This window comes from Jaculus jaculus, chromosome 5 (genome assembly GCF_020740685.1).
Source record: "Jaculus jaculus isolate mJacJac1 chromosome 5, mJacJac1.mat.Y.cur, whole genome shotgun sequence".
Taxonomy (NCBI): Eukaryota; Metazoa; Chordata; class Mammalia; order Rodentia; family Dipodidae; genus Jaculus; species Jaculus jaculus.
Genome location: NC_059106.1, coordinates 45,751,910 through 45,778,296, shown reverse-complemented (window position 1 = coordinate 45,778,296; position 26,387 = coordinate 45,751,910). Strand labels below are relative to the sequence as shown.

At 43.2% G+C, this 26,387-nt stretch overlaps 1 protein-coding gene across 1 annotated transcript in view; it reads left to right on the top strand.

Moving 5' to 3' along the window:
* Positions 1-26,387, top strand: part of Mtor (mechanistic target of rapamycin kinase) — a 156,512-nt gene that overhangs the window by 23,605 nt on the left and 106,520 nt on the right. The window contains exons 14-25 of the mRNA XM_045151108.1: positions 524-646; positions 1,916-2,005; positions 2,263-2,355; positions 2,832-2,966; positions 3,178-3,307; positions 4,735-4,985; positions 10,758-10,844; positions 14,089-14,256; positions 14,731-14,843; positions 15,089-15,251; positions 16,222-16,314; positions 17,614-17,760. Of these exons, the coding sequence (XP_045007043.1) occupies positions 524-646; positions 1,916-2,005; positions 2,263-2,355; positions 2,832-2,966; positions 3,178-3,307; positions 4,735-4,985; positions 10,758-10,844; positions 14,089-14,256; positions 14,731-14,843; positions 15,089-15,251; positions 16,222-16,314; positions 17,614-17,760 (1,593 nt within the window). The remainder of the gene's footprint in view (positions 1-523; positions 647-1,915; positions 2,006-2,262; positions 2,356-2,831; positions 2,967-3,177; positions 3,308-4,734; positions 4,986-10,757; positions 10,845-14,088; positions 14,257-14,730; positions 14,844-15,088; positions 15,252-16,221; positions 16,315-17,613; positions 17,761-26,387) is intronic.

Genomic DNA, 26,387 nt, shown 5'->3' with positions numbered 1-26,387 from the left:
ACAAGCATGGTGGTTCTGTTCAGGAAGGCCAAAGGGCTCCTATTGATGTGATGCTTAGTGCTGTCTTTATCTTGCTGTGTTCAGTGCAGCTGTGGAGCATCTGCATGCCTCTCTTTCATAGCTGCTCTGGCACTTCTTTTGCTCCTTTGTTATTATTTATAGATCTTCTTGGCTTATAGATTTTCTGTCTGGATAAAGATTTTTTTTTTTTTTCCCTCAAGGAGCCCGTCATTCCTCATATCTGCAAACCCCTAATCACAGTTCTTATGACTGTGGCTTCTGCCAGTGCTGCAGGATTTTACAGCGGTGCTGAGATGGGAGAAGGAGCTGCTTCAGTTTTCCTCCTAGTCACAGATGCTGTTCTGTTAGCTGTACAGACATCCATTGTTTGTTGAGTATTGGTAGAGACTTGATCCACTATTGAAGCCTGGTTCCTTCTCCTAGCTCGCTATCACATTCCCTTTTTGATACATCTTTCTTCTCTGTAATGCTGTCTGCCTACATGAGCCTTTTTTCCCTGCAGATTTTGACAGAGCTGGAGCACAGCGGTATTGGGAGAATCAAAGAACAGAGTGCCCGCATGTTGGGGCACCTGGTCTCCAATGCCCCCCGACTCATCCGCCCCTATATGGAACCTATTCTGAAGGTAACATACAACTTGTGTTATAACTGACACTTTCTCTCCTGTTACCTCTTGTTTGAGAGATGGGAGTACTTAATGCCCATTGATAAACTGAACAGAGTAGATCATGTCTTGTGTCCAGACTGGGAGCAAGGGCCACACCCAGCACCTTGAGATAAAGAATCTTAACCGGGCGTGGTGGCGCACGCCTTTAATCCCAGCACTCGGGAGGCAAAGGTAGGAGGATCGCCGTGAGTTCAAGGCCACCCTGAGACTACCGAGTTAATTCCAGGTCAGCCTGGACCAGAGTGAGACCCTACCTCGAAAAACCAAAAAAAAAAAAAAAAAAGAATCTCACCAGTTGCAGGAAAGAGCTCTGCAAGAACTAAGATGTAAGCCGGGCGTGGTGGTGCACACCTTTAACCCCAGCACTCGGGAGGCAGAGGTAGGAGGATCACTGTGAGTTCGAGGCCACCCTGAGACTCCATAGTGAATTCCAGGTCAGCCTGAGCTAGAGTGAGACCCTACCTTGAAAAACCAAAAAAAGAAAAAAAAAAGAAGTAAGATGCTTTTCTGTAAGACATAAGAGGCCTTAGGCTCATCCTTGTATATGCTTACAAAGGAGAAGCAGGTAGATAGCATAAAGTAACTTCCCCAAAATAAAGTAAATGAGCTTTAAAATATGAAACAGGGCTGGAGAGATGGCTTAGCAATTAAGGTGCATGCTTGCAAAGCCTAAGGACCCAAATTTGATTCCCCAGGACCCACATAAGCCAGACACACAAGGTGGCACATATGTCTGGAGTTTATTTGCAGTGGCTAGAGGCCCTGGCACACCCATTCTCTTTCTTTCTCTATCTGCCTCTTTCTCTCAAATAAATGAATAAAAATAAAGTCCTTATGTATAAAATATGAACAATTTCAAATCTGAAGTGGAGATTTTCACTTACGTCAGACACATGAAACTGGAACATGAAACTGGTCAGCAGGTATATTTGAAAGAACACATGAGGAATGTCTTCAGTCATGCAGTTTGCTGGTTCCTACACTGGATTTGTACCCCGTATGGAGAAAAGCTTGAACAGGCACATTCATAAAGTCTAGAAGTAATTAAGACTGAGGCAGTCTTTGGAGTGTTTTTGTTTAGTTTGCAGTGCTAGGGATTGAACCCAGGGCTTTGCATGTACTAGGGAAGTGTACTGCCAGTAAGCCACACTCCCAGCCCTCTTGGGTTTAGAAAGCTCTCTTAGAGATTCCGCTCTGCATTCATTTCCTCGTGTCATCTTTCTGTAGGCTTTAATTTTGAAGCTGAAAGATCCAGACCCTGATCCGAATCCAGGTGTGATCAATAATGTGTTGGCAACGATAGGAGAACTGGCTCAGGTAAAGCAACAACTGCTTTTTGTATAGGGTGGAAAGAAACGCTGTAACCTTTGAGGACACCAAGATACTTGTTTCTTTTTTGTTTGTGGGGACAGGTCTCACTATGGTGTCTAGGCTGGCCTTGTCCTTGGAGTAACCCTAAGCCTCAATTTCCTGAGTAATAGATTATAAGCATGAGCCCCCACACCCATTCAAAGTATTCTTCATGCCATCATTTCTCATCCAGCCTAGCACCCTCTTTATCATGTTCATCACAGGTTAGCGGCCTAGAGATGAGGAAGTGGGTTGATGAGCTTTTCATCATCATCATGGACATGCTTCAGGACTCCTCACTGTTGGCCAAAAGGCAGGTGAGTACCAGTGTTCCCTGGGTGAGAAGGCATACCCATGCTACCAGGGGCCTTGTTTCTCTCTGTTCACCTCAGTGTGCCTAGCCAGTGCTTTACACAGAGTTGACATATAATAAGTGCTTAACATTGTATGTTGAATGCATAGAAAAAGAACAGCCAGGTAGGGTGGCACATGCCTTTAAGCTCAGCACTCAGAAGGCAGAGGTAGGTGTATCACTGTGAGTTTAAGACCATCCTGAGACTACGTAGTGAATTCCAGGTCAGCCTGAGCTAGAATGAAACCCTAACTCAAAAAAATAAAAAATAAAAAGGCCGAATGCAGTGGTGCTTACCTTTAATCCCAGCACTTGGGAGGCAGAGCTGTGAGTTCAAGGCCAGCCTGAGACTATAATAATAACACCATGAGTATGCCTGTGTTTCCATTTCTCTCACATTGGCTTGAAGAACCATGTGGTCTCTTTCTCTTGTTCATCCAGGTGGCTCTGTGGACCCTTGGGCAGTTGGTGGCCAGCACTGGGTATGTGGTGGAACCCTATAGGAAGTACCCCACCCTGCTTGAGGTGCTGCTGAATTTTCTGAAGACTGAGCAGAACCAGGGCACACGGAGAGAGGTAGAAAGCATGGGAACACAGTCTCCAAAGACATGCCTGGAACAGTGAAGAGAGATGGGATGGCATTAGCATGCCCACTGTGTGGATTCAGCTTCTTACCCTCCATTTTGTTCATGTTGCCAGTCTATTGGGTGTGAACTGGGGAATATGAAACCCTGTTGTAATCACATGGGGTGAATGTTTTCTCTGTCTTCTCCCCTTTCCTACTCAGGCTATCCGTGTGTTAGGGCTCCTGGGGGCTTTGGATCCCTACAAACACAAAGTGAACATCGGCATGATTGACCAGTCCCGGGATGCTTCTGCTGTCAGTCTGTCAGAATCCAAGTCAAGTCAGGATTCCTGTAAGTAGGGGAACCATGAGAGACTTGCCAGTTTCAGACTCACAAAGCTATCCCAGGTCATGTTTAGGATGTGTGTTGGGCTGGATAATTGAAATTATAAGATACTGGTTCTCTTCACAACTTTCAAGTGAAAAGCCTAGTGTCTGCTTGAATTCCAGCAGAGATGTTACTCCAGTGGAGCCAGTCCTCAATCTGTCTAAATTCTTTGTCAAGGGTTAACATGTTAAGTCCACTACCCTGTCTGATGCCAACGAGAGGTAGGAATTATCAGCCCATCACCTCTTCCATCTGTCAGTGCTTCTTTCATGGTTTTTATTCCCTTGCAGTCAGGGAGAAAAAGGATTAACTTTATTGTCCTTTTCTCTTTTAATTTTTCTTTCTTTTTCATTTTTGTGAAGGCAGAGTCTCACTGTAGCTCAAGCTGACCTGGAACTCACTCTGTATCCCAGTGATCCTCCTACCTCAGCCTTCCAAATGCTGAGATTATAGGCATAGCCATGGCACCCAGCCTTATTCTCTGTTGTTGGTTTTTAAAAATATATTTTTTATTTTTATTTATTTATTTGAGATAGGTAGAGAGAGACAGATAGAGGGAGAAACAGGAGAGACAGAGTGAGAGAGAGAATAGAATAAATAGAAAAACTATTAGCAATCAGTAAGTAGTCCTGAGCTCTTTTTTCCACCCAGTCTAGCCCTAGGGCCCCATTGCCTATGCCTTGACCCATAGGTCTGGTTTTGAAAGTGAAGGTTTAACAGTGGCTTAGCTTCCCCACTATTTTCAGACTAGTTGTTTTCCCAAAATGAAATGATTTGTTCCCAAACTGTGAATAGGTGCTCTCATTTTGCTTCTGATTCCTTCTTCCATGGCCGTAGGGGACAGAGCCTGGGCCGGATCTCCTGGTGTTCTTGTCAGCAGTATGGGTCAGTCAGCCTGTGGCCTGTCCTGCTTCTTATCTCCTCATTGCAGAGTCCTTGGGAGCCTTACTCCTCACGTCGCAGCATGTGCCTGCCAACTCGTCTTCATTCTCTAGGGATCAGGCAGCTGGGGAGCAGATGTTTGCCTAATTTAATTCCCTTTAATTCCTTTTATTGATGGTTTCAGCTACAAAGTTGTGAGCCCTAATGCTATAAAGCTAAGTTAAAACTAGCAATTAAAAAAAAAACAAAAACATTTTGTGTAGTTTCAGGCTTTAGCAGTTTGGGTAATAGAAAAGGCAGAATCTGTTTCATTCCTGATGGTGAGAAAGCCTATTCATTGGTTCCTAGGAGACCCCGTATTCTGTACTCCCAGTGCTGTGGAAACATGCCAGGGAAGATGATATGAATGCTTATGTCTCAGAAGGGGTTCAGTTGCTGTTCACCATGGTTTGCCCAACATCAGAGTCATGTCACGAATACTTATCACTCTCTCTCTGACTTTGTCCTAGCGGACTACAGCACCAGTGAAATGCTGGTCAACATGGGAAACCTGCCCCTGGATGAGTTTTACCCAGCTGTGTCCATGGTGGCCCTGATGCGGATCTTCCGAGACCAGTCCCTCTCCCACCATCACACTATGGTAGTTCAGGCCATCACCTTCATCTTCAAGTCCCTGGGGCTCAAGTGTGTGCAGTTCTTGCCCCAGGTCATGCCGACATTCCTCAATGTCATTCGAGTCTGTGATGGTGCCATCCGGGAAGTAAGTACATAAAACCCCTTTCACTGCTCCACATCACACCTGCACAGAAGACCCATAGCACGGCATTCTGCTTGCTGCTGGAAACTAATGCATGTCCTCCCCTCAACTACTAGCACCTAAGTGTACAGTTGGTTCAATCCAATTCTCTGTTTGATCCCATAGGATAGCTACAAGATGAATGTCCAAGGGGAGGGCAGCAGTGGTATTCTCAGTAATGAAATCTAGTGGTGGAATGTACTCCAGGACAGATTTCTGGCTGCGTCTTCATAACTAGACTTAAATTTTCTTTCAATTTTTTTGTTTGTTTGTTTGTTTTTTGGGGTAGGGTCTCACTCTAGCCCAGGCTGACCTGGAATTCACTATGTAGTTTCAGGGTGGCCTGGAACTTACGGCAATCCTCCTACCTCTGCCTCTCAAGTGCTGGGACTAAAGGCATGGTCACCACCATGCCACTTCATTGTGGACTAGTTGCAATAGTACTGGAACCTGTGGTCCTTAGGCTTCCCAGGCAAATGCATTAACTGTTAAGCCATCTCTCTAGCCCCCCCCCTTTTTTTTCAGACAGGGTCTTAATGTATCTAACTTGATATAACTTGCTATGTGGTAGAAGATGACCTTGGACTCCTGATCCTCCTGCCTTTACCTGCCAAGTGCTAGAATTTCATGCCCAGTTTATGCAGTGCTGGGGATCAAACCCAGGGCTTCATGCATGCTAGGCAAGTGCTCTACCAACTGAACCACATCTGTAGGTTTTGTGTGGTTGCTTTTACTTGTCATAATACTACTGAGGTTCACCATGTATTACTGGTTCACTACTCTGGTTTTTTGTTTGTTTGTTTGTTTTTGAGACAAAGTCTTGGTCTCACTCTAGCCCAGGCTAATCTGGAACTCACTATAGTCTCAGGCTGGTGAACTCACAGTGATCCTCTTACTTCTGCCACCCAAGTGCTGGGACTAAAGGCATGCACCACAATACCCGGTTCCAGTTTTTCACTACTCTTTGCTGAATAATAATGCATTCTCATTATTGTACATAAATAAGTCTTTTCTAATGTTTGTTTTGGTTTCTCCTTTCACCCTTGGGTAATTTAGAAGTGGATATTTTATTTGGAAACTTACAAGGTTTTACATTTTTTTCATATTGATTTTGAAGTTAATTGCTTTGAGTTTATCATTATTTCATGTTTGCCGAAACTGCTTGAATGGTCCAGTGCTTCATTGATTTTCACAGACTTCCTGAGCTTGGGAACAGTATGTATTTGCTAACTTTATGCACAGGATTTTACATACACAATTAGATTGAATTTGTTAACATACTGTGTTCAAATCTTTTGCCTTATTGTTAAACTTTGTTTGCTAAATCTGTCAATTATGGAAAGAAATGAGCTCAAAATCTTATGATGGACATATTTATGTTGCTTTATTTTTCCTAGGAGTCTCTTTCTATTCTATTAGATAGGGAGGGTAGCAACAAAACAAGGAAAGGATTCCATCCAAGTCTAGTTTGGAAAACCAGTGAGTTCATTGGCATTCCTTACAGGAGCACGGTTGACTAGGGCAACTGCATCACAAAATTCTTAGCCCAGCATGGGTGACAACTCTGGTACCCAACACAGTGGGAAGACAGCTGCACCATCAGAATCTCCTTTCCCTTCCTGGCCCTTCCCTTCAGTTACTTACCTTGGGGAGGCCTTGCGAGTCTTGCAAAGTTCCTGAACTTCTTGGGTTTTACAAGTTTCCTGTGAATCTCTTGAGCCTCCTTCTTCCCTTAAGGGGCAAAGTTTCTATCCAAAAGAAACAGCAGATATGCAACTAGTTTTTAGATTTTCTTTGATGATTTTTTTTTTGTTAATTTGCAAGGAGAGAGAGAATGGATGTGCCAGAGCCTTCTGCCATGCAAACCAATACCAGATTTATGCACCACTTCGTGCTTTTGGCTTTACATGGGTACTGGGGAATAAGACCAGCATCATTAAGCTTTGCAGGCAAGCATCTTAACTACTGAGCCATCTCTCCAGCTCTTCTGTGACTTGTTGTTGTTGTTGTTATTTGAGGTAGGGTCTAGTCCTAGCCCAGGCTGACCTGGAATTCACTCTGTATTTTCAGGGTGCCCTCAGACTCATGACAGTCTCCTCCCTCTACCTCCTGAGTGCTGGCATTAAAGGTGTGCACCACCACGCCCAGCTTCGCCCTCCTTTTAAATATTTCTTTAGCTAGTTGAGGACATTTTTCTTCATTCTCCTATAACTCTAGAGATTATCCCTCCATTTTCTGGCTTCCTTATGTTGCTGTTGAAAAATAATGGCTTAATTCCTCTTTTCTCTGTGGTTATCTTAGTTATTTGAGTTGCTTTTCTTCTTTTTCCTCTTCTCCTTCTCTTCCTCATCCTTCTTCCTTCCTTTTCTTCCAGGAGTACCGGCAAGCCACACCCTGGTCCTCTTGCTCATGCAGCAGTTGCTTCATCCATGGAACCATCTCCCCAGCCCCCATCCTTTTTTGTCATTTATTTATTTTATCTTATTTATTTATTTATTTATTTGAGAGAGGGAAAGAGAGAGAGAGAGAGAGAATGGGTGCTCCAGGGCTTCTATCCACTGCAAATGAACTCCATATGCATGCATGCGCTCCCTTGTGTGTCTGGCTCATGTGGGTCCTGGGGAATGGAACCAAGGTCCTTTGGCTTTGCAGGCAAACACCTTCACTGCTAAGCCATATCTCCAGCCTTTTTTTTTTCGAGACAGGGTCCTACTATGAGGCCTCTGAGTGCTGGGATTAGAGGCATGTACCACCATGCCCTACTTTCACATATTCTTCGATTATATCTTTTTTTTCTTTTTTTTAACCTGCTACTGGTTTATTTAGTTTCAACAGCAGTACGTTCTTTAGCTAGGCTAGGTTTTTTCATTATGCTCAAAATTTCTGGTGGCGTTTTGTTCCTTGCCATCTGTTTTATTCCTACTTTGATTTTTGTAAGTAAAACAGATTAATTACCTGGGAATGGTGGCGCACACTTTTAATCCCAGAACTCAGGAGGCAGAGGTAGAAGGATCGCCATGAGTTCAAGGCCAGCCTGAGGCTACATAGTGAATTCCAGGTCAGCTTGGACTAAAATGAAACCCTATCTGAAAACAAACAAACAAAAATAACAGATTTATTTTGTACTTTCTGTCTGATAATACCATTTTTTAAAAAATCTTTGATGAGTCTAATTTTGCTGCCTGTTTATTTCTTCTGCGTCATGCTGTGGCAGTCTCTTTCCTGGCGTATTTTATATGGGTTATGGATCAGGTTCATTGTGGTGCTACCCAAAGCAGCACTAGAACCTCTGCCCTGAAGTTGCCTGTCTGGAGAAGAGTCCATGTGCTTGTGCTTCTGCTACATGATCAGGAAAACTCAAAATTAATGCTTTATTTAGGGTTTCCCAGGTCACCCACATAGCTTAACCCATATGAGAGTAGGCCTGAAATTATCAGCTCTTAGGGGACACATCATTTATCTAGATAGACCTCACGTCAAAACTAACAAATTATTTCACCTACTTTAGCCAGTGGATAGGAGTTTAGTTTTGTTTTGTTTTTGAAATTCACAGTTTCTCTTAAAATGCAGCTCTTTGCAGTTCTGCCTGTATGCAGAAAGGTTCAGTTCCAATGATCATCTCTTTTTTTTGGAGGCAGGGGGGTTCAAGGTAGGGTCTTATTCTAGCCCAAGTTGACCTGGAATTCACTATGTAGTCTCAGGTTGGCCTCAGACTCACAGGGATCCTCTTATATCTGCTTCCTAAGTGCTGGGATTAAAGGTGTGTGCCACCACACCTGGCATCTCTCTTTTTTTAATGCGTTGATTTTCAATTTTTTATAGTAGAAGGTTTGGCATATCTAGTCTTCCATATATTTCAGGAAGGAAACAATAGTTGTTTTTGTTTTTTTTTTGTTTGTTTTTTTTTTTTTTTTTTGGTTTTTTTTTTTTTTTGGTTTTTCAAGGTAGGGTCTCACTCTGGTACAGGCTGACCTGGAATTCACTATGTAGTCTCACGGTGGCCTCGAACTCTCAGCGATCCTTCTGCCTCTCAAGTGCTGGGATTAAAGGAGTGCACCACCACGCCCTGCTGGAAACAATAATTCTTATAAAATACTGATATTCAGAGCTTTAAAAAGAGAAGAAGCTTGTGAAGAAATGTTAGGGAGGAGAAAAGTGATGGACCCCTTGAGCTTTCCCTGTGAGTGAGGTACCTGCCCTCTGGCCTTGCATGACCACTCCTTTTTACCCACTGAACCATCTCCCCAGCCCTTTTTCCTGAAGATCTTAACAAAATAACAAAGTATACCTTAAAGACAAGTCTAACTTGGAATGTCATTGGGACTTCCCTTACTGAAGCCCTCCTTATTCTCAGCTTTATTTAGTGATGGCAACTCTTCTTGCAGTTAAAAGGCTCACCCCTGTAATCCTAGTTCTTAGGAGGCGAAACAAGAGAAATGCTATCCGTTCATATAGACTGGGCCATACAGTGAGACCCTGTCTCAAAACAAACAACAAAATGATGCCACCTTAAATAGACTCATCTGTGTATGCCTCTCTTTATTCCTTACTTAGTCCCTCTGTCAGTTTGCTCACCATTTGGGCTTTTAATTTCTTGATGACACTTAATTGAAACCTAATTGAGAGCTAGATATGGCACAGCTGTAATTTCAGCTCTTGGGAAATAGACACAGGAGGATTAGAAGTTCAAGATCATCCATGGTTACATAGCAAATTCATGGTCAATCTGTAGTTCATGAGGCCTTGTCTCCAAAGAAATAAGAAAAGAAAGATATTATTGAGTTAATTGTTTATAAATGAGCTACAACACCTATAATGAATATTTAGCTATATTTATTGTAGAAATAAATTAGGGACAAAGTTACTTTTTTTTTAATTAATTAATTTATTTATTTGTTTGAGAGCGACAGACACAGAGAGAAAGACAGATAGAGGGAGAGAGAGAGAATGGGCACGCCAGGGCTTCCAGCCTCTGCAAACGAACTCCAAACGTGTGCGCCCCCTTGTGCATCTGGCTAACGTGGGACCTGGGGAACCGAGCCTCGAACCGGGGTCCTTAGGCTTCACAGGCAAGCGCTTAACCGCTAAGCCATCTCTCCAGCCCCAAAGTTACATTTTATATTTAATAATTTCATATTCTTTTTTAAATTTTATTTTACTTATTTGAGAGAAAGAGAGAGAGAATGGGCATACTAGGGCCTTTAGCTGCTGCAAACAAACTCCAGAAGCATGTTCCACCTTGTGCATCTGGCTTACATGGGTTCTGGGGAATAGAACCTGGGACCTTTGGCTTGGCAGGCAAACGCCTTAACCACTGTGCCATCTCTCCCATCTCAGGTTCATTTTTAAGTTGTTAGTCACTCCAGGAATTCTGTGCCAGCTGGTGTTCATTGCGTGCAGAGTCGTTTTCAGCTTCCTATGACAAAAGTACTATTATCTCCAATTTCTCACTGACAAGGCAGTGCACAAGAAGGTTAAATGAAGGCCACAAAGGTCATGAGTGACAAAGTGGCATAAAACAATGTATCCATCTGAAGCTCCTGCCATCTAATAACAAGCTGGCCTGACATGTGGAGTCAGTGCCACCATCACCACCATAGGTTTTAAGTCTGTTTTGGAAACATATTTTCAGTAGATGGGGTGGTGTGAATACTGATTCCATTGTTGTCTTTGCTCTGGGTAAGCCTGGGAGAACTGTCTTTCATGGTGCCAATCTTCTGATCTTGTCTGTTTCAGTTTCTCTTCCAGCAGCTGGGAATGTTGGTATCCTTTGTGAAGAGCCACATCAGACCTTATATGGATGAGATAGTCACCCTCATGAGAGTGAGTAGAAGTTAATGCTTTTACTTCTTGTCTGTCTGTGGATCAAGGGATGCCCAGAAAATGAGTTTGAAAAGCATGTTTTCTTAATGAGTCACTATGGAGGTGTCACACTAAGTATTACAAGTAACCCAATGGATTCGGTGGGGGGGGGACTGTGAATCCAGGCTTCCCAGCTCCGGGTACAAGAATACAAGGTGTAAAGTCTGAGTCAGAATCTTAAAAGAGTGATCTGCCTGAGCGTCTAGAGTTACTGCCTAGCCCACAACAAAGCAGTTTCACTTAAAATCACCTCAGTGCTTTTCTGCTCCCACAAAAGGCCCTCTTTCTTACAGCCTGTAAAACCATGCCTGAAGGGGGGGGATTGGGAGTCCAGGTTTCCCACACCTGTAAAATGCTGTAGTCATCCCCCAGGTACTGAGGACCAAGGTGATGCTTTGCCTCACATCCTCTGAAAGCGTAAGTGGCACCTTCCGGCTGCACTGGCGCTTGTGGAAGGGCTTAGGCCCAGGGTTTGATAACATGCATTAGCCGGCGCTGGAAGACTGCAGTGATAGCACTATCATTTCCCTACTATGCTGGGCAATTTAAGTGGTTCTGTGGGGCAATTTGTTTGGCAACCATGACTATATCCACAGAAAGTGGGGTGGTGACTTCTGTTTGCCCACCCCTTTCTTGTGTTTTTTTTTTTAAATTATTATTATTTGTTTGTTTTTGAGGTAGGGTCTCACTCTAGCCCAAGCTGACCTGGAATTCACTATGTAGTCTCAGGGTGGCATTGAACTCACAGCAATCCTACCTCTGCTTCCCAAGTGCTGGGATTAAAGGCATGCACCACCACACCCAGCTCCCTTTCTTGTGTATTAGCTTACAGAGTGCAGCAGGATCAAACTCAATATGACTAGCCTCCCAAGTGGAACTTTCTTGAACCTAGGTCTTAGAAGTGAAAAGCTTCTACATGTATAAGTCATTAAGAGTTGCTGTGTTCCATACTCCTACCACAAAGTGTTGAGTACAAGGAAGATTTAGGCCAAATGAATAGCCTTGCAGGGGAAGAAAGGCAGGGAGGAAACTGTGTACTCAGAGTAGGAAGCTGGTGTTATCTCTGAATCATTCCCAAAAAGCAGTATGATCAGAGCACAGCGATTTGAGGCAGGGAGCCCCCTGCAGCATGTAGATTGCGCTCATTTCATTTCAATGGAGAAGTATAGCAGGCGTTCTTCCTTGGGCTCCTGGACCTGGACATTTTAATGAGCTCCCTTGGGAAGAGAACCATCTGTGAGCAGTGATAGGCCAATCTCCCCAAGCAGGTTGCTGGCTTCTCTGAGTAGAGGAACCCTGTGAGGAGCCTGTGGTGGTGTAGTTAGGGGCAGGTAGGCTTTCTCTGAAGAAGTGTGCAGTCCAAGTGAATGAACATCAGATGAACTCATGGCCTGACAACCAGTGTTTTTATCTAGAGTGAACATGAATTTTTCACAGAGAATGTTTTTCTTCCAGGAGAAAGAAAGTAAGTCTTGCCAGCATTTTCTAGTTTGGTTTTGCATTCTCAGTTGTTAATGAGTTTTAGGGGGGTGGGTAGGGGCAGAGGTTTTGAGGTAAGGTCTCACTCTAGCCCAGGCTGACCTGGAACTCACTCTATAGTCCCAGACTGGCCTCAAACTCACAGCAGTCCTTCTACCTCTGCCTCCAAAGTGCTGGGTTTAAAGGAGTGCACCACCACGTCCAGCCCCAGTTGTTAATGCTTTAAAAAAAATTGTGTGTGTGTGTGTGTGTGTGTGTGTGTGTGTTTTACATGGCCTTACTCTATAGCCCACACTGTCCAGAACTTACTCTGTAGACCAGGCCGGCCTTGAATTCATGGCAGTCTACCTGCCTTAGTCTCCCAGAGTGCTAAGATTATAGGCATGAGCCATCAAACCCAGCTTTAAAAAAAAAAAAAGTGGGCCTGGAGAGATGGCTTAGCAGTTAAGGAACTTGCCTGCAAAGCCAAAAGACCTAGGTTCAATTCCCCAGCACCCAGGTAAGCCAGGTACACAAGATGGTACATGCATCTGGAGTTCATTTACAGTGGCTGGAGGCCCTGGCATGCCCATTCTCTCTCTGTCTTTCTCTCTGCTTCTCTTTTTCTGTCTCTCTCAAATAAATAAATAAAATATTGTTTAAAAATTGGTATGTATGTGTGTGCACGCATGTGTAGTATAGTATGGGGTGTGTGTGTGTGTGTGTGTGTGTGTGTGTGTGTGTGGTATGTGATCCTGTATATGTGTAGATGTGTAGATGTGTACAGAGACCAGAGGAGAAAGTCAGGTGTCCTCTGTCACTCATCTGTGCATTTCCTTGAGGACAGAGTTTCTCACTGAACTCAGAGTTGCCATTTTCACAAGTTCAGAGATACTTAGTCTCTGCTCCACAACAGGCGGGGGCTACAGATAATGCATGGCCCTGTCTATCATTCACATAGGTGTTAAGGAATCAAACTCAGGACAAATTAGGCCTTTTCAGGACCTCATACTTGTGTGACAAGTGGTCTTACCCATTTAGCCATCTCCCAAGCCCCATTTTGTTGATGTTGTTGTTAGATAAAAATACTTCATCCTTCTGTAAAGCTTCTCATTTGAGAAGTTATCCTTGTTTTTATTGACTACTTAGCTGAAGTATTTAAGAGGCTCTGAGAGTGTTACTACATATGTGTTGCCATCATTGATAGGGTTTCTATTGTAGATAACTTCCTGCTCTAGAGGGTTTTTGCCCTTTTTTTTGGTATGGTTATTTGGTGGGGGGTTGTTTTGATTTTTGAGGTATGGTCTCACTCTAGCCTAGACTTGCCTGAAATTCACTATGTAGCCTCAGGCTGGCCTTGAGTGTCTTCTTTTTTTTTTTTTTTTTTTTAATGAGAGAGAAAAAATTGGCATGCTAGGGCCTCTAGCCACTGTAATTGAACCCCAAACATGTGTACCACCTTGTGCATATACATCAACTTGTGTGTCTGGCTTATGCGGGTCCTGAGGAATTGAACCTGGGTCCTTGGGTTTAGCAGGAAGCACCTTAACTGCTAAGCCATCTCTCCAGCCCTCAGGCTGGCCTTGAACTCACAGTGATCTTCCTACCTCTGTCTCCCAAGTGCTGGGATTAAAGGTGTGAGCCACCATGCCCACCTCATTTTGCTTCTTTTTAGCCCTCTCAGATCTTAGGTTCACTTTTCAGGAAGGGAGCACCTGACTGCCTATCTGTCTCTTCCTTCTTGTAGGAGTTCTGGGTCATGAACACATCAATCCAGAGCACAATCATTCTTCTCATTGAGCAAATTGTGGTAGCTCTTGGAGGTGAATTTAAGCTGTACCTGCCCCAGCTGATCCCACATATGCTACGTGTCTTCATGCATGACAACAGCCCAGGCCGCATCGTCTCTATCAAGGTGAGTAGCCTGGGGTGCTCTAGAGAGATTTCCAGCCTCTCAGAGTCCTTGGATGATCAACTAAGACGTGTGAAACCCTGTTCTGAGCGGCAAGCTGATGTCTTTTCCACAAGACTAAATCCCAGGAACACTAATTCCTAATGTTTGCAGTTTCTTACATATATTCACAATCCTCTCTCCTTGTATTTTGTCTCCTTTAATGGATTGTTCTTGGTGAATGTTCCACCTTGGGACAGTTTTCTGTATTATGTAGCAACTGATTCATTACCAACTGAAATCAGCAGAGAAAGCAAAATAATATGTAGTCAAATGAAATAAGGAGGAAGAGGCAAAAGACTGCAGTTCAAAGCTGCTGGACAGTGCTTTTCAGAGTTCCTGCAGAGATTTGAATTACCCACCCCCTGCCCCATCCCCGTCCTGGGCCACTTGATACCTGTTTGTTCATACATCACCATGCTCTTGCTCCCTTTGCAGTTGTTGGCAGCAATCCAGCTCTTTGGAGCCAATCTGGATGACTATCTGCATTTGTTGCTGCCTCCTATCGTGAAGCTGTTTGATGCCCCTGAAGTCCCACTGCCATCGCGCAAGTGAGCATCTGTCCTTGTGGACCAGCAGCCTTTACACTTTAGAATTGCACTGAAAATGCCCTTCTCCCAAGTTGCCAGGCCGTCTTTCTGATTTTTAATTTCATCTGCCATTATTTTAGTCCAGAAATGTCCCCAATTTGTGGAAATTCTATCCCCCACCACACTGTCATATAATTTGTATTCATTTCACCCCCATACATCAAAGTGCTGATGGCTAAGATAGCCTGGGCGTGCACTTGTTGTAGGGCAGCCCTAGAGACCGTGGACCGCCTGACAGAGTCCCTGGATTTCACTGACTATGCCTCTCGCATCATTCACCCGATTGTTCGAACACTGGACCAGAGCCCAGAGCTACGTTCTACAGCCATGGACACACTGTCTTCTCTTGTCTTTCAGCTGGGGAAGAAGGTAAGGTGGGAGTTCTGAACAGGCCTCGTGCCCTTGTTTGGGAAGAAGAGTTTGTCAGCTTCTCCAGTTGTTAGAACATAGGTCTCAACCACATCTGGAGAACATAGAATCACTGTGGCTTTTTGTGTTGTTTGTCATTTGTCCCACAAGCATTGAGCCACCTGTGTGGCCTAAGTGTCACCCCAGAGGTAACAGAAAAGAAAAATGCAATGAAGTGAGCAAGCTCATTTGTCTCATAAGCATGATGGGTGGAAGTGGTGAGAAATGCTGTTTATTGAAGGTATGTAGGCAGGACGTCCCTGGTGAGCTGGCATGTGAGCAGAGACCTGACTGCTGTAGCAGCAGTTCCAGAAGGGACTCAGACATGAGCAGCAGCCAGTGTGTGGGGTGAAGCCGGCTGGAAGAGGCTGTGGCACAGCTGGAGAGCAGTGTTCCTTCAGCACTGGTGGGGACGTGCTTGGAGAGATTAGACTGCATGTGATGATGGGGCAGACACTCAGGCTTGGAGCAAAGGGCCTCAGACTGCCATCTGGGACAGTCACCATCAGCATCTGTACTCTTGTGGGTTTGTTGGGAGAGCGGAACCTTGAGCCTGTGCCAGGTATACTAATTCAGAAAGTTGGGCTGTGAAGCCCAGCAGCCTCCGGTATCATCAACCCACTAGCGTGTGCAGGTCACTACTGGGGCCATCACAGGAAAACTGTCATTGACAGTATTTTTAAATCAGGCCGCTCAATGGCAATGGGAAAATGCACTGGGGACAGGAGACCTACAACCACTGTAGGAAGCAGGTGGAAGAGAGTGGAGACCTGGACGGGGGTTATAGCTACAGTGGTAAACTGGGCTCCTGGAAATAACAGAACTAGCCAAACACTCCAAAGTAGCCACACTGTAGTTGTGGTAACACATTTTTCTCTACTTTTATTCTCCAAAGTAGTAGTTTCTGATATCTTCCTATTTCCTGTCTTAGTACCAAATTTTCATACCTATGGTGAATAAAGTACTGGTGCGACACCGAATCAACCACCAGCGCTATGATGTGCTCATTTGCAGAATTGTTAAGGTGAGTAGTGTCCTGTTTTCAAGGCTCTAGTGTCTTTCTTCCTTGGTGTTCCATCCTCTGTATCTAGCTGCTGCTGCTTGGTGGTTTTTTTGGGGGGAGAGGGGTTAGGTTCTTACTCTGGCCCAGGCTGACCTGGAACTCACTATGTAGTCCCAGGCTGGCCTCGAACTGATAGCGATCCTCCTACCTCTGCCTCCCAAGTACTGGGGTTAAAGGTGTGTGCTACCATGCCCAGCTGCTGCTATATTTATTTTTTTTTTGTAAATTATTATTCTTGGCATGCCTAACTCTTTTTTTAAATATTTTTATTTATTTGAGAGAAAGATACAAAGAAAAAGAAGCAGAGAGAGAGAGAAGAATGGGCACACCAGGGCCTCTTGCCACTGCAAATGAATTCCAAATGTGTATACTACTTAGTGCATTTGGCTTTACGTGGGTACTGGGGGATCCCGTCCAGACATCAGGCTTTGCAGGCAAACACCTTTAACCACTGAGACAATTCTCCAGCCCATGTGGAGCTTCTTGGTGAATTTTTTTGGTGCAGACAGTTTATTCAGCACTGTGGGCTGTGTAGTTTCTGTTGTGGCCATGCTATTCTGCCTTAGCCAAAGAGCAGCCCTGTGCAGCACAGAAACTGCTGGGCCTGGCTACATCCCAGTTAAACTTTATTTATGGATGCTGTAAATTGAGTTTCACATAATCTTTGTGTGTCACAAAATGTTCATCATCTTTTTTGCACCATTTGAGATTGTGAAAACCATTTTCAGCTCTTGAGCTGAAACAGGCAGTGAGCTATTTGCCACCTGTGCTGTAGACACTCAACCATGTATGTCCTGGCTCATGGTGGCTTCATCTGTGCCATTGCCATGACTCCACCACTAACAACATCAGGACTCATCAGTGGCCAACAAGTCATCTGTAGTGGGGAGGACAGCTTACTTGGGATTCATGTTATGCATACATGCAGCTTTTTACTGCATTGTTGAAATGCTGGCTCTTTTCCATTTACATTTATTTGCAAGCAGAGACAGAGAGACAGAATGGGTGCACCAGGTCCTCCAGGCATTGCAACCAAACTTCAGATGCATGCGCCACTTTGTGCATCCAGCTTTCCATGGGTACTGAGAAATCAAACTCTGGTCATTAGGCTTTGCAGGGAAGTGCCTTAACTGCTAAACCAGCTCTCCAGCCCAATGCTGACTCTTCTAGAAGGTCTGAATCTCCAGAGATTTATCAAAGGTCTGTAAACTGGGAATGTCTAGAGGAGTTGTGGATGTTTTCTATATATCTCTGTTGCAGGGATACACACTTGCTGATGAGGAAGAAGACCCTTTGATTTACCAGCATCGAATGCTGAGGAGTGGCCAAGGAGATGCATTGGCTAGTGGACCAGTAGAAACGGGACCCATGAAAAAACTGCATGTCAGCACCATCAACCTCCAAAAGGCAGGTCCATTGTTTCCAGAGGACTTGGGAAGGAGAGTTCTGTTCTCTCTTGTTCAAAACTTGCATCTCCTGCTACCCTAAATTCAAACCAACTGGAAACCACCCCAAGTATTTTTCTGGAACTAGGGACCATGAGCTCAGTTGTCTGTCTTATTTTTTGTTTTGTTTTTAAGATAGGATTTTGTTGTTGTTGTTTTAAGGCAAGGTCTAGCATGTAGCCCTGGGTGGCCTCAAACTCATGGCAGTTCTCTTGCCTTGGCCTCCCAAGTGCTGGTATTATAGGCCTGTACCTGACCTTTTTTTTTTTAGACAGGGTGTTACCATGCAGCCTCTGATCCTCTTACCTCCCTCTAAGTGCTGAGATTACAGGCATGAGCCACCATGCCTGACTGAAATACTTTTGATAGAGAAAAATCAGAGGATCAAGTATCCTTTTGTATTTACTTACTCAGAACTTCAGTATTAGAACCTTTTGTTACACATAACATACCCTTTTTTAAAATTTTTGTAGTGTATTTATTTATTTGACAGAGAAAGAGGGAGAGAGGGAGAGAGAGAATGGGCACACATGCTAGGGCCTCCAGCCACTGCAACGAACTCCAGATGTATGTACCCCCTTTTGCATCTGGCTAACGTGGGCCCTGGGGAATCGAACCTGGATCCTTTGGCTTTGCAAATGCCTCAACCACTAAACCATTCCTCCAGCCCTTTTTTGAAAAATATTTTTGTTTATTTATTTAGCATACCTGGTTTTTTTTATGTGAACAAAACAAAACTGGTGATCCCCCAGTCAGCAGTAAGACTTATGCAGGATGTTTAAAGCAGTGCTTTTCCAGCTTTTCAGTCTCATTGAGTTCATCAAATTTTGAGGATCTTATTAAAACGCTTACTGTGGTGCAGATTGTCTGAGGTTAGACCTGGTGTTGTGCACTTTTAACAGATTCCCAAGGGATATGATACTGCTGGTCTATGAACGTACTTTGAATGTGTAGCTTTAGTTCTTTGCAAGTGAAGTACAGAATGATCTCTGCTGACGAAAGCCTGAAATGTAGCCAGCTTTTCGCCATATGTAACATCATGTATTCACCTGAAAACACTCAATTCAGGGTTTCTCTCGTGAAACTGCACAGTCATCGTAATCACTTGATACGTACCAGGTTGCTCATTGTTGATCTTCAATACGTCTAGAGACTGTAAACAGCTCTCAGTTCAGAGTTCAGCCTGCTGTTTCTCTCCTTTTATTAACAGCTGACTTGCAGCAGCTGTGCTTCATTGTAGCAGCAGCAAAGAAAGGTAAAGAAGTACGCAGGCCTTCAGCATGGGCAGCCCATCCTCGCATTGCCTGAAAAGAAAAGAGTATTAAAAACACAAAGGCTAGCCGGGCGTGGTGGCGCACGCCTTTAATCCCAGCACTCGGGAGGCAGAGGTAGGAGGATCGCTGAGAGTTCGAGGCCACCCTGAGACTACATAGTGAATTCCAGGTCAGCCTGAGCCAGAGTGAGACCCTAACTCGAAAAACCAAAAAAAAAAAAAATAAAATAAAATAAAAACACAAAGGCTGGGGATGGAGCGGTTGCCTGGTATGTGCAAGGCCCTGGGTTTGATCCTAGCACAAGAAAGCTAGGAAAGGGAGGGAGGAAGAAGGGGAGGCTTTTTAAAACAGTAATAAATATACCGATGATCACATGATTATATAAAAACACATTTTACTTTCCTTCTCTAAATATTTCTATTTATTTTGTGTATCTGGTTTACATGAGCCCTGGGGAATTGTACCTGGGCAGGTAGACTTTGCAAGCATCTTTAACCAATGCGCCATCTCCCTAGCCCCACATTTTTCTTTTCAGTGAAATGGATTGGAGAGTCAGCTGTGGAGAATTCTGCTTAGGTTTATTATTTTGTTTTTGTTTTTGTTTTTGTTTGTTTCAAGACAGGGTCTCACTCTAGCCTGTGTAACCTGGAACTCACTGTAGTCTCAGGCTGGTCTTGAATTCACAGCGATCCTCCTACCTCTGCCTCCCAAGTGCTGGGATTAAAGGCATGTGTCACCACTCCTGGCTTGCTTAAGGTTCTTGAACCTGATTTGTCCTCTCAGGGGCTCTTCCTGTGGTCTGACTGACAAGGTTTGTACTTACTCTCCAAGTTCTGGGTAGAATGCAAAACTTGCTAAAAGCGGACAAGACTTGGAGGAAAATTTCCTAACACTGGGAGAGCAAAGCTCTAAGGCAAGGTGGATAGCTGCCTGCAAGGACTCTCTAAACCTAAGTAAGCTACAAACATCTGGGTGCAAATGTGCCTTCCCTCCCTCAAGTGTGGGGCGTAGGCAGGAAGCCAACAGTAACCATGTGAGGATGCCAGCTGACTGGTGACCTTGCTCCTTTCCTGAAATCTCAGACCAGCAATTAGGAAATCCCCAGAGAGAAGGCAGCATCCCTCCAGATCCAGAGATCATTTTACAACCCTTCCATCTTAAGTCAGCAAGTATCTTAGCCATTTGTGGAGGTGAAGTAACTAATATACCATTGGTATTGCAAAGCTGGATCTGAGCAGGCTCATTCACACCCAGGACGGTGCACGCAGCAATAATAATGGCAGTAACAGCATCAGCCACTAACATTTGCTGACTGCTTTTTATCTGCCAGATATTGGTGCAAGCACTTTATTTTAGTCTGTTATTCTTTTTATTATTGTGAGTTTCTTTCTTTCTTTTATCTGAAGTAGAGTCTCACTCTAGCCCATGCTGACCTGGAACTGACTCCGTAGTCCCAGGCTTGCCTGGAACTCACAGCAATTCTTTTTTCAGCCTCCTGAGTGCTGGGTTAAAGGTGAGCACCATCACGTACAGCTTCTTTTCATTATTGTTGACAGGGTCTTCCTCTGTAGCCCAGGCCAGCCTTGAATTGATGATCCTCCTGCTTTTGCCCCTGCATGCCAGAATTTCTGGTGTGTACCACCATGGCTAATCATAATTTTTCAGTGTGTTTCTTGCAATATCTCCAGCTTGGTTGTTACATAAAGTAATAGTTTGTGCTTCCTGATGAGCCCCAGTAGGATCAGTAATGTCCCGGGAAATCTAGGGTATCTGTTTATCCTAATGAATCTCTTCTGTTAAGTATGTTATGGCCCTCTGTGTTTTTGTTTCTGACTTAAATAATTTCAAAATAGTAAGAAGTAGAAAGTTTGCACCCATTGGCAGGTCATTAGCAGCAGGAGCAGATCTCCAATTTGTTCCAAGGAGATGGTCAGAGTCAGTGGCTAGAAGTCCTTTCATTTCCCACTCTGCTCTTACTTACATCAGTCCCCCATGTCTTTTCTGCTATTGAAGTCTTTTTTTTTTTTTTTTTTTTGGTTTTTTTGAGGTAGGGTCTCACTCTGGTCCAGGCTGACCTGGAATTAACTCTTTAGTCTCAGGGTGGCCTTCAACTCACGGCGTTCCTCCTACCTCTGCCTTCCGAGTGCTGGGATTGAAGGCGTGCGCCACCACGCCCAGCTTGAAGTCTTTTTAAAAACATAGTTTTTATTTTATTTATTTTTTTATTTTTATTAGCATTTTCCATGATTATTTTAAAAAAACAACATAGTTTTGAAGTCAGGGATCCAGTACCTTAAGGACAGATCATTATTTAAAAATATTACTTATTTATTTACTTATTTGAGAGAGAAGAGAGAGGGAGGGAGGGAGAGAGAGAGAATGGGCACACCAAGGTCTCCAGCTGCTCACAGCGAACTCCAGATGCATGCGCCACCTTGTGCATCAAGCTTACATGGGTCCTGGGGAATCGAACCTAGGTCCTTTGGCTTTGTAGGCAAACACCTTAACTGCTAAGCCATCTCCACAGCCAAGGCTAGATCATTTTGAGTAGATGGCATTTTGATAATTGCAGTCACTTATTTATTTATTTGAGGGAATTGGGTACACCAGGGCCTTTAGCTACTGCAGATGAACTCCAGATGCATGTGCCACTTGTGCATCTGGCTTATATGGGTACTAGGGAATCAAACCAGGATATTTAAGCTTTGCAGGCAGGTACCTTAAATACTAAGCCATCTGTCCAACCCTGCACCCCCCACTTTTTTATTGACAACTTTCTTTTTTATGTATTTTTTGATAACTTCCATAATTATAAACAATATCCCATAGTAATTCCCTCCCCCCACCTTCCCCTTTGAAACACCACTCTCCATCATATTCCCCTCCCCCTCTCAATCAGTCTCTCTTTTATTTTAATGTCATCATCTTTTCTTCTTATTATGATGGTCTTGAGCAGGATTGTCAGGCACTGTGAGGTCATGGATATCCAGGCCATTTTGTGTCTGGAGGAACATGTTGTAAGGAGTCCTACCCTTCCTTTGGTTCTTACATTCTTTCCACAATGGACCCTGAGCCATGGAAGGTGTGATAGAGATATTTCTGTGTTGAGCACTCCTCTGTTACTTCTTCTTAGCACCATGGTGCCTTCTGAGTCATCTCAAGGTCACTGCCAACTGAAAAGAATGTTCTCTAGCCAAAAGTGAGAGTAGCATTAATATATGGGTATGAACATTAAGAGAAGTGCTTACTGGGCAGTTTGGTGAGTATAGTATATACGTTTAGCCAGACAGCAGCAGATATTACACCCCTAGGGCTCATGACTACCCCTGTTGTAGGTTTTCAGTATCAGGGATATATTCCTTCCTATGGAGTGGGCCTCCAGTCCAATTAGAGGGCGGTTTGTTTCCCCCATAACAGACGTTCCACTGTGGCACCAGTTGGCGCATTTGGCCTGGCTAACTAAATATAAGCCTTGCAGTATCCACTGTTGGGTATCTTCACTGTGATTTCTCTCTCTCCCATTGAACTGCATGCAGTATGGCTTTTTCCAGCTTTCTGTCAGTTGGTCTACATGGAGGGTGTTTTCAGCTCAGTTCCAGCAGGATTTCTCAGTGACCTTGTACCCCAAATATGTGGAATCTTCAGCAGTAGGGTCTTACTGTCTATTCCTGGTGGGAAATCAAGGGCCGCAGCAATGGCCTGTAATGTTTTGGGGACATCAGGGACCGCCATAGCCAACAACTCACTGGAAGGTATCCCATCCCTGGCACTGATAATTTTCTAGTAACAATCTATGGCTTCTGAGTGTTCTGTTGTTCAAAAAAGTAAATTTCCATATGACCTATTTATATCCTCTTAGAGTTTGATTAGCCCTCCCACCATCTTTCCTTTACTCAGTCTCTCCCCTGACCTCACTTAGGCCTTTTCACCCCCATTAATCTGTTCTTCTACTTACATATATACAATACCATCCTATTAAGTGGCCCCATACTTCCCTTTTTATTCCCTTTATATCCCCTTTCTAGCTTACTGGCCTCTGCTAGTGAGTTTTATTCCAACTCACATAAAAGTCCAATCATTTATAGCTAGGATCCGCATATGAGAGAGAACATGTGATGTTTGGCTTTCCAGGCCTGGGTTACATCACTAAGTGTAATCCTTTCCAGATCCATACATTTTCCTGCAAATTTCTTAATTTCATTTTTCTTTACTGCTGAATAGAACTCCATTGTATAAATGTGCCACATCTTCATTATCCACTCATCAGTTGAAGGACATCTAGGCTGGTTCCATTTCCTAGCTATTGTGAATAGAGCGGCAGTAAACATGGTTGAGCAAGTATCTCTAAAGTAGTGAGACATGGGCTGGAGGGATGGCTTAGCAGCTAAAGCATTTGCCTGCAAAGCCAAAGGACCCAGGTTCGATTCCCCAGGACTTACATAAGCCAGATGCACAAGGGGATGCATGCGTCTGGAGTTCATTTACATTGGCTGGAGGCCCTGGCTCACTCATTCTCTCTCTCCCTCTTTCTCTGTCAAATGAACAAATAAATAAATAAATAAAATATTTTAAAGTAGTGAGACGAGTCCTTAGGATATATGCCTGGAAGTGGTATAGCTGGGTCCTATGGTAAGTCTATTTTTAGCTCTCTTAGGAACCTCCACACTGATTTCCACAATGGCTAGACCAGTTTACATTCCCACCAACAATGTAGAAGGGTTATTCTTTTTCTGCAACCTCGCCAGCATTTATGGTCATTTGTTTTCATGATGGTAGCCCATCCGTCAGGAGTGAGATGGAATTTCAACATCGTTTTGGGTTTTTTGGGGGTTTTTTGTTGTTTTTTTTTGTTTGGTTGGTTGGTTGGTTTTCTAAGGTAGGGTCTCACTCTAACTCAGGCTGACCTGGAATTCACTATGTATTCTCAGGGTGACCTCAAACTCTCGGCAATCCTCCTACCTCTGCCTCCTGAGTGCTGGGATTAAAGGCAGGCGCCACCATGCCCGGCTTCAACATCATTTTAATGTGCCTTTCCCTGATGGCTATGGATGTAGAACATTTATTTTTTAGATGTTTGTAGGCCATCTGTATTTATTATTTTGAGAACTCTCTTTCAAAGCCTGAGAGACTGAGTAAAGGAAAGATGGATTTTTAATTGGGTTGTTTGATTTCTTATTAATTAGTTTTTTTTTTGAGTTCTCTGTATATTTTGGATATTAACCCAAAATATACAAAGAACTCAAAAAATAGCTGGCAAAGATTTTATCCCATTCTGTATATTGTCTCTTTCCTCTATTTACAGTGTCCTTTGCTGTACAAAAGCTTTATAACTTCATGAGGATCCAGTAGTTGATTAGTGGTTTTATTTCCTGAGCAATTGGGGTTATATTCAGAAAAACCAAAATCAATAAATTGAAGGGTTTCCCCTACTTTTTACAGTAGCAGTTTCAGAGTTTCAGGTCTGATATTAAGGTTTTTTGATCCATTTGGACATAATTCTTGTGCATGGAGAGAGAGAAGGATCTATTTTCATCCTTCTACACATAAATACCCATTTCCAGCACCATTTGCTAAAGAGGCTGTCTTTTCTCCAATGGGTGTTTTTGGCATCTTTGTTGAAGATCAAGTGATTGTTGCTACCCAGACTTACATCTGGGTCTGTTCTGTGTCATTGATCTACATGTCTGTGTTTGTACCAGTGCCATGCTATTTTTGTTACTGTAGCTCTGTAATTAATATAGGTTAAAATCAGGTATGGTGATACCACCTGCCTTATTTTTGTTGCTCAAAACTGTTTTAAGATATTTGAGGGTTTTTTGTGCTTCAAAATGAATTTTTGGAGTTTTTTTTCCTATTTCTCTGAAGAATGCCATTGGAGTTTTGATGGGGATTGCATTAAATGTGTAGTTTGCTTTTGGTAAGATCGCCATTTTCATAATATTGATTCTTCCAATCCAAAAACATGGGATGTCTTTCCATTTCCCAGTGTCTTTTGCATTTTCTCACTTGAGTGCTTTAAAGTTTTCATTGTAGAGGTCCTTCACTTCCTTGGTTAAGTTTTGTTTGTTTGTCTGTTTTTTGAGGTAGGGTCTCACTCTAGCTCAGACTGACCTGGAATTCACTATGTAGTCTCAGGGTGACCTCGAACCCACAGAGATCATCCTACCTCTGCCTCCTCAGTGCTGGGATTAAAGGTATGAGCCACCACACCCAGCTCCTTGGTTAGGTTTATTCCAAGGTACTTTTTTTTTTAATGCAGTTGTGAGTGGGAATGATTCTCTGATTTTATCCCCTGTGTGTTTGTTGTTAGCATATAGGAAGGCTACTGATTTCTGTGTGTTTATTTTATCCTGCTACATGGCTATAGGTATATTTCAGCTCTAACAGTTTGCTGGTAGAGTCTTTAGGGTCCTTCATGTATAGAATATCATCTACAAATAATGATAACTTGATCTCTTCCTTTTCAATTTGTATCCCTTTTATGTGTGTCTCTTGCCTTATTGCTATGACTAAGACTTCCAGTACTATATTAAATAAAAGTGGGGACAGTAGACACCCTTGTCTTGTTCCTGATTTTAGTGGAAAAGTACAAGTTTTTTTTCCATTTAGTATTATGTAGGCTGTAGGTTTGTCATAAATAGCCTGTATTATGTTGAGATATGTTCCTTCTATTCCCAGTTTCTGTAGGACTTTTATCATGAAGGGAAGTTTGATTTTGTTGAATGCCTTTTCTGTATCTGAGGAGATGATCATGTGATTTTTGTCCTTCAGTCCATTTATATAATGTATTATATTTATTGATTTACATATGTTGAACCATCCCTGCATCTCTGGGATAAAGCCTACTTGGTCAGGGTGAATGATCTTTCTGATATATTCTTGTATTATGTTTGGCAATATTTTGTTAAGAATTTTTCATGTATGTTCATGAGGGAGATTGGTCTTTTTTGTTGTATCTTTGTTTGGTTTTGGTATCAGGGTGATACTGGCTTCATAGAAGGAGTTTAGTAGGATTCCTTCCTTTTCTATTTTATGGAAAAGTTTGAGAAGCATTGGTGGTAGTTCTTCCATGAAGGTTTGGTAAAATTTACCAGTGGATCCATCTGGGCCTGGACTTTTTTAGTTGGGAGATTTTTTTAAGTAACTGCTTGGATCTCTATACTTGTTATGGGTCTGTTTAAATGGTTAATCTCATCTTGATTTAATTTTGATAGCTCATATAAATCAAGGAAATCATCCATTTCTTTCAGATTTTCAAACTTAGTAGAGTATATGTTCTTATAGTATGTTCTTATTATTTTTTTAATTTCTCTGG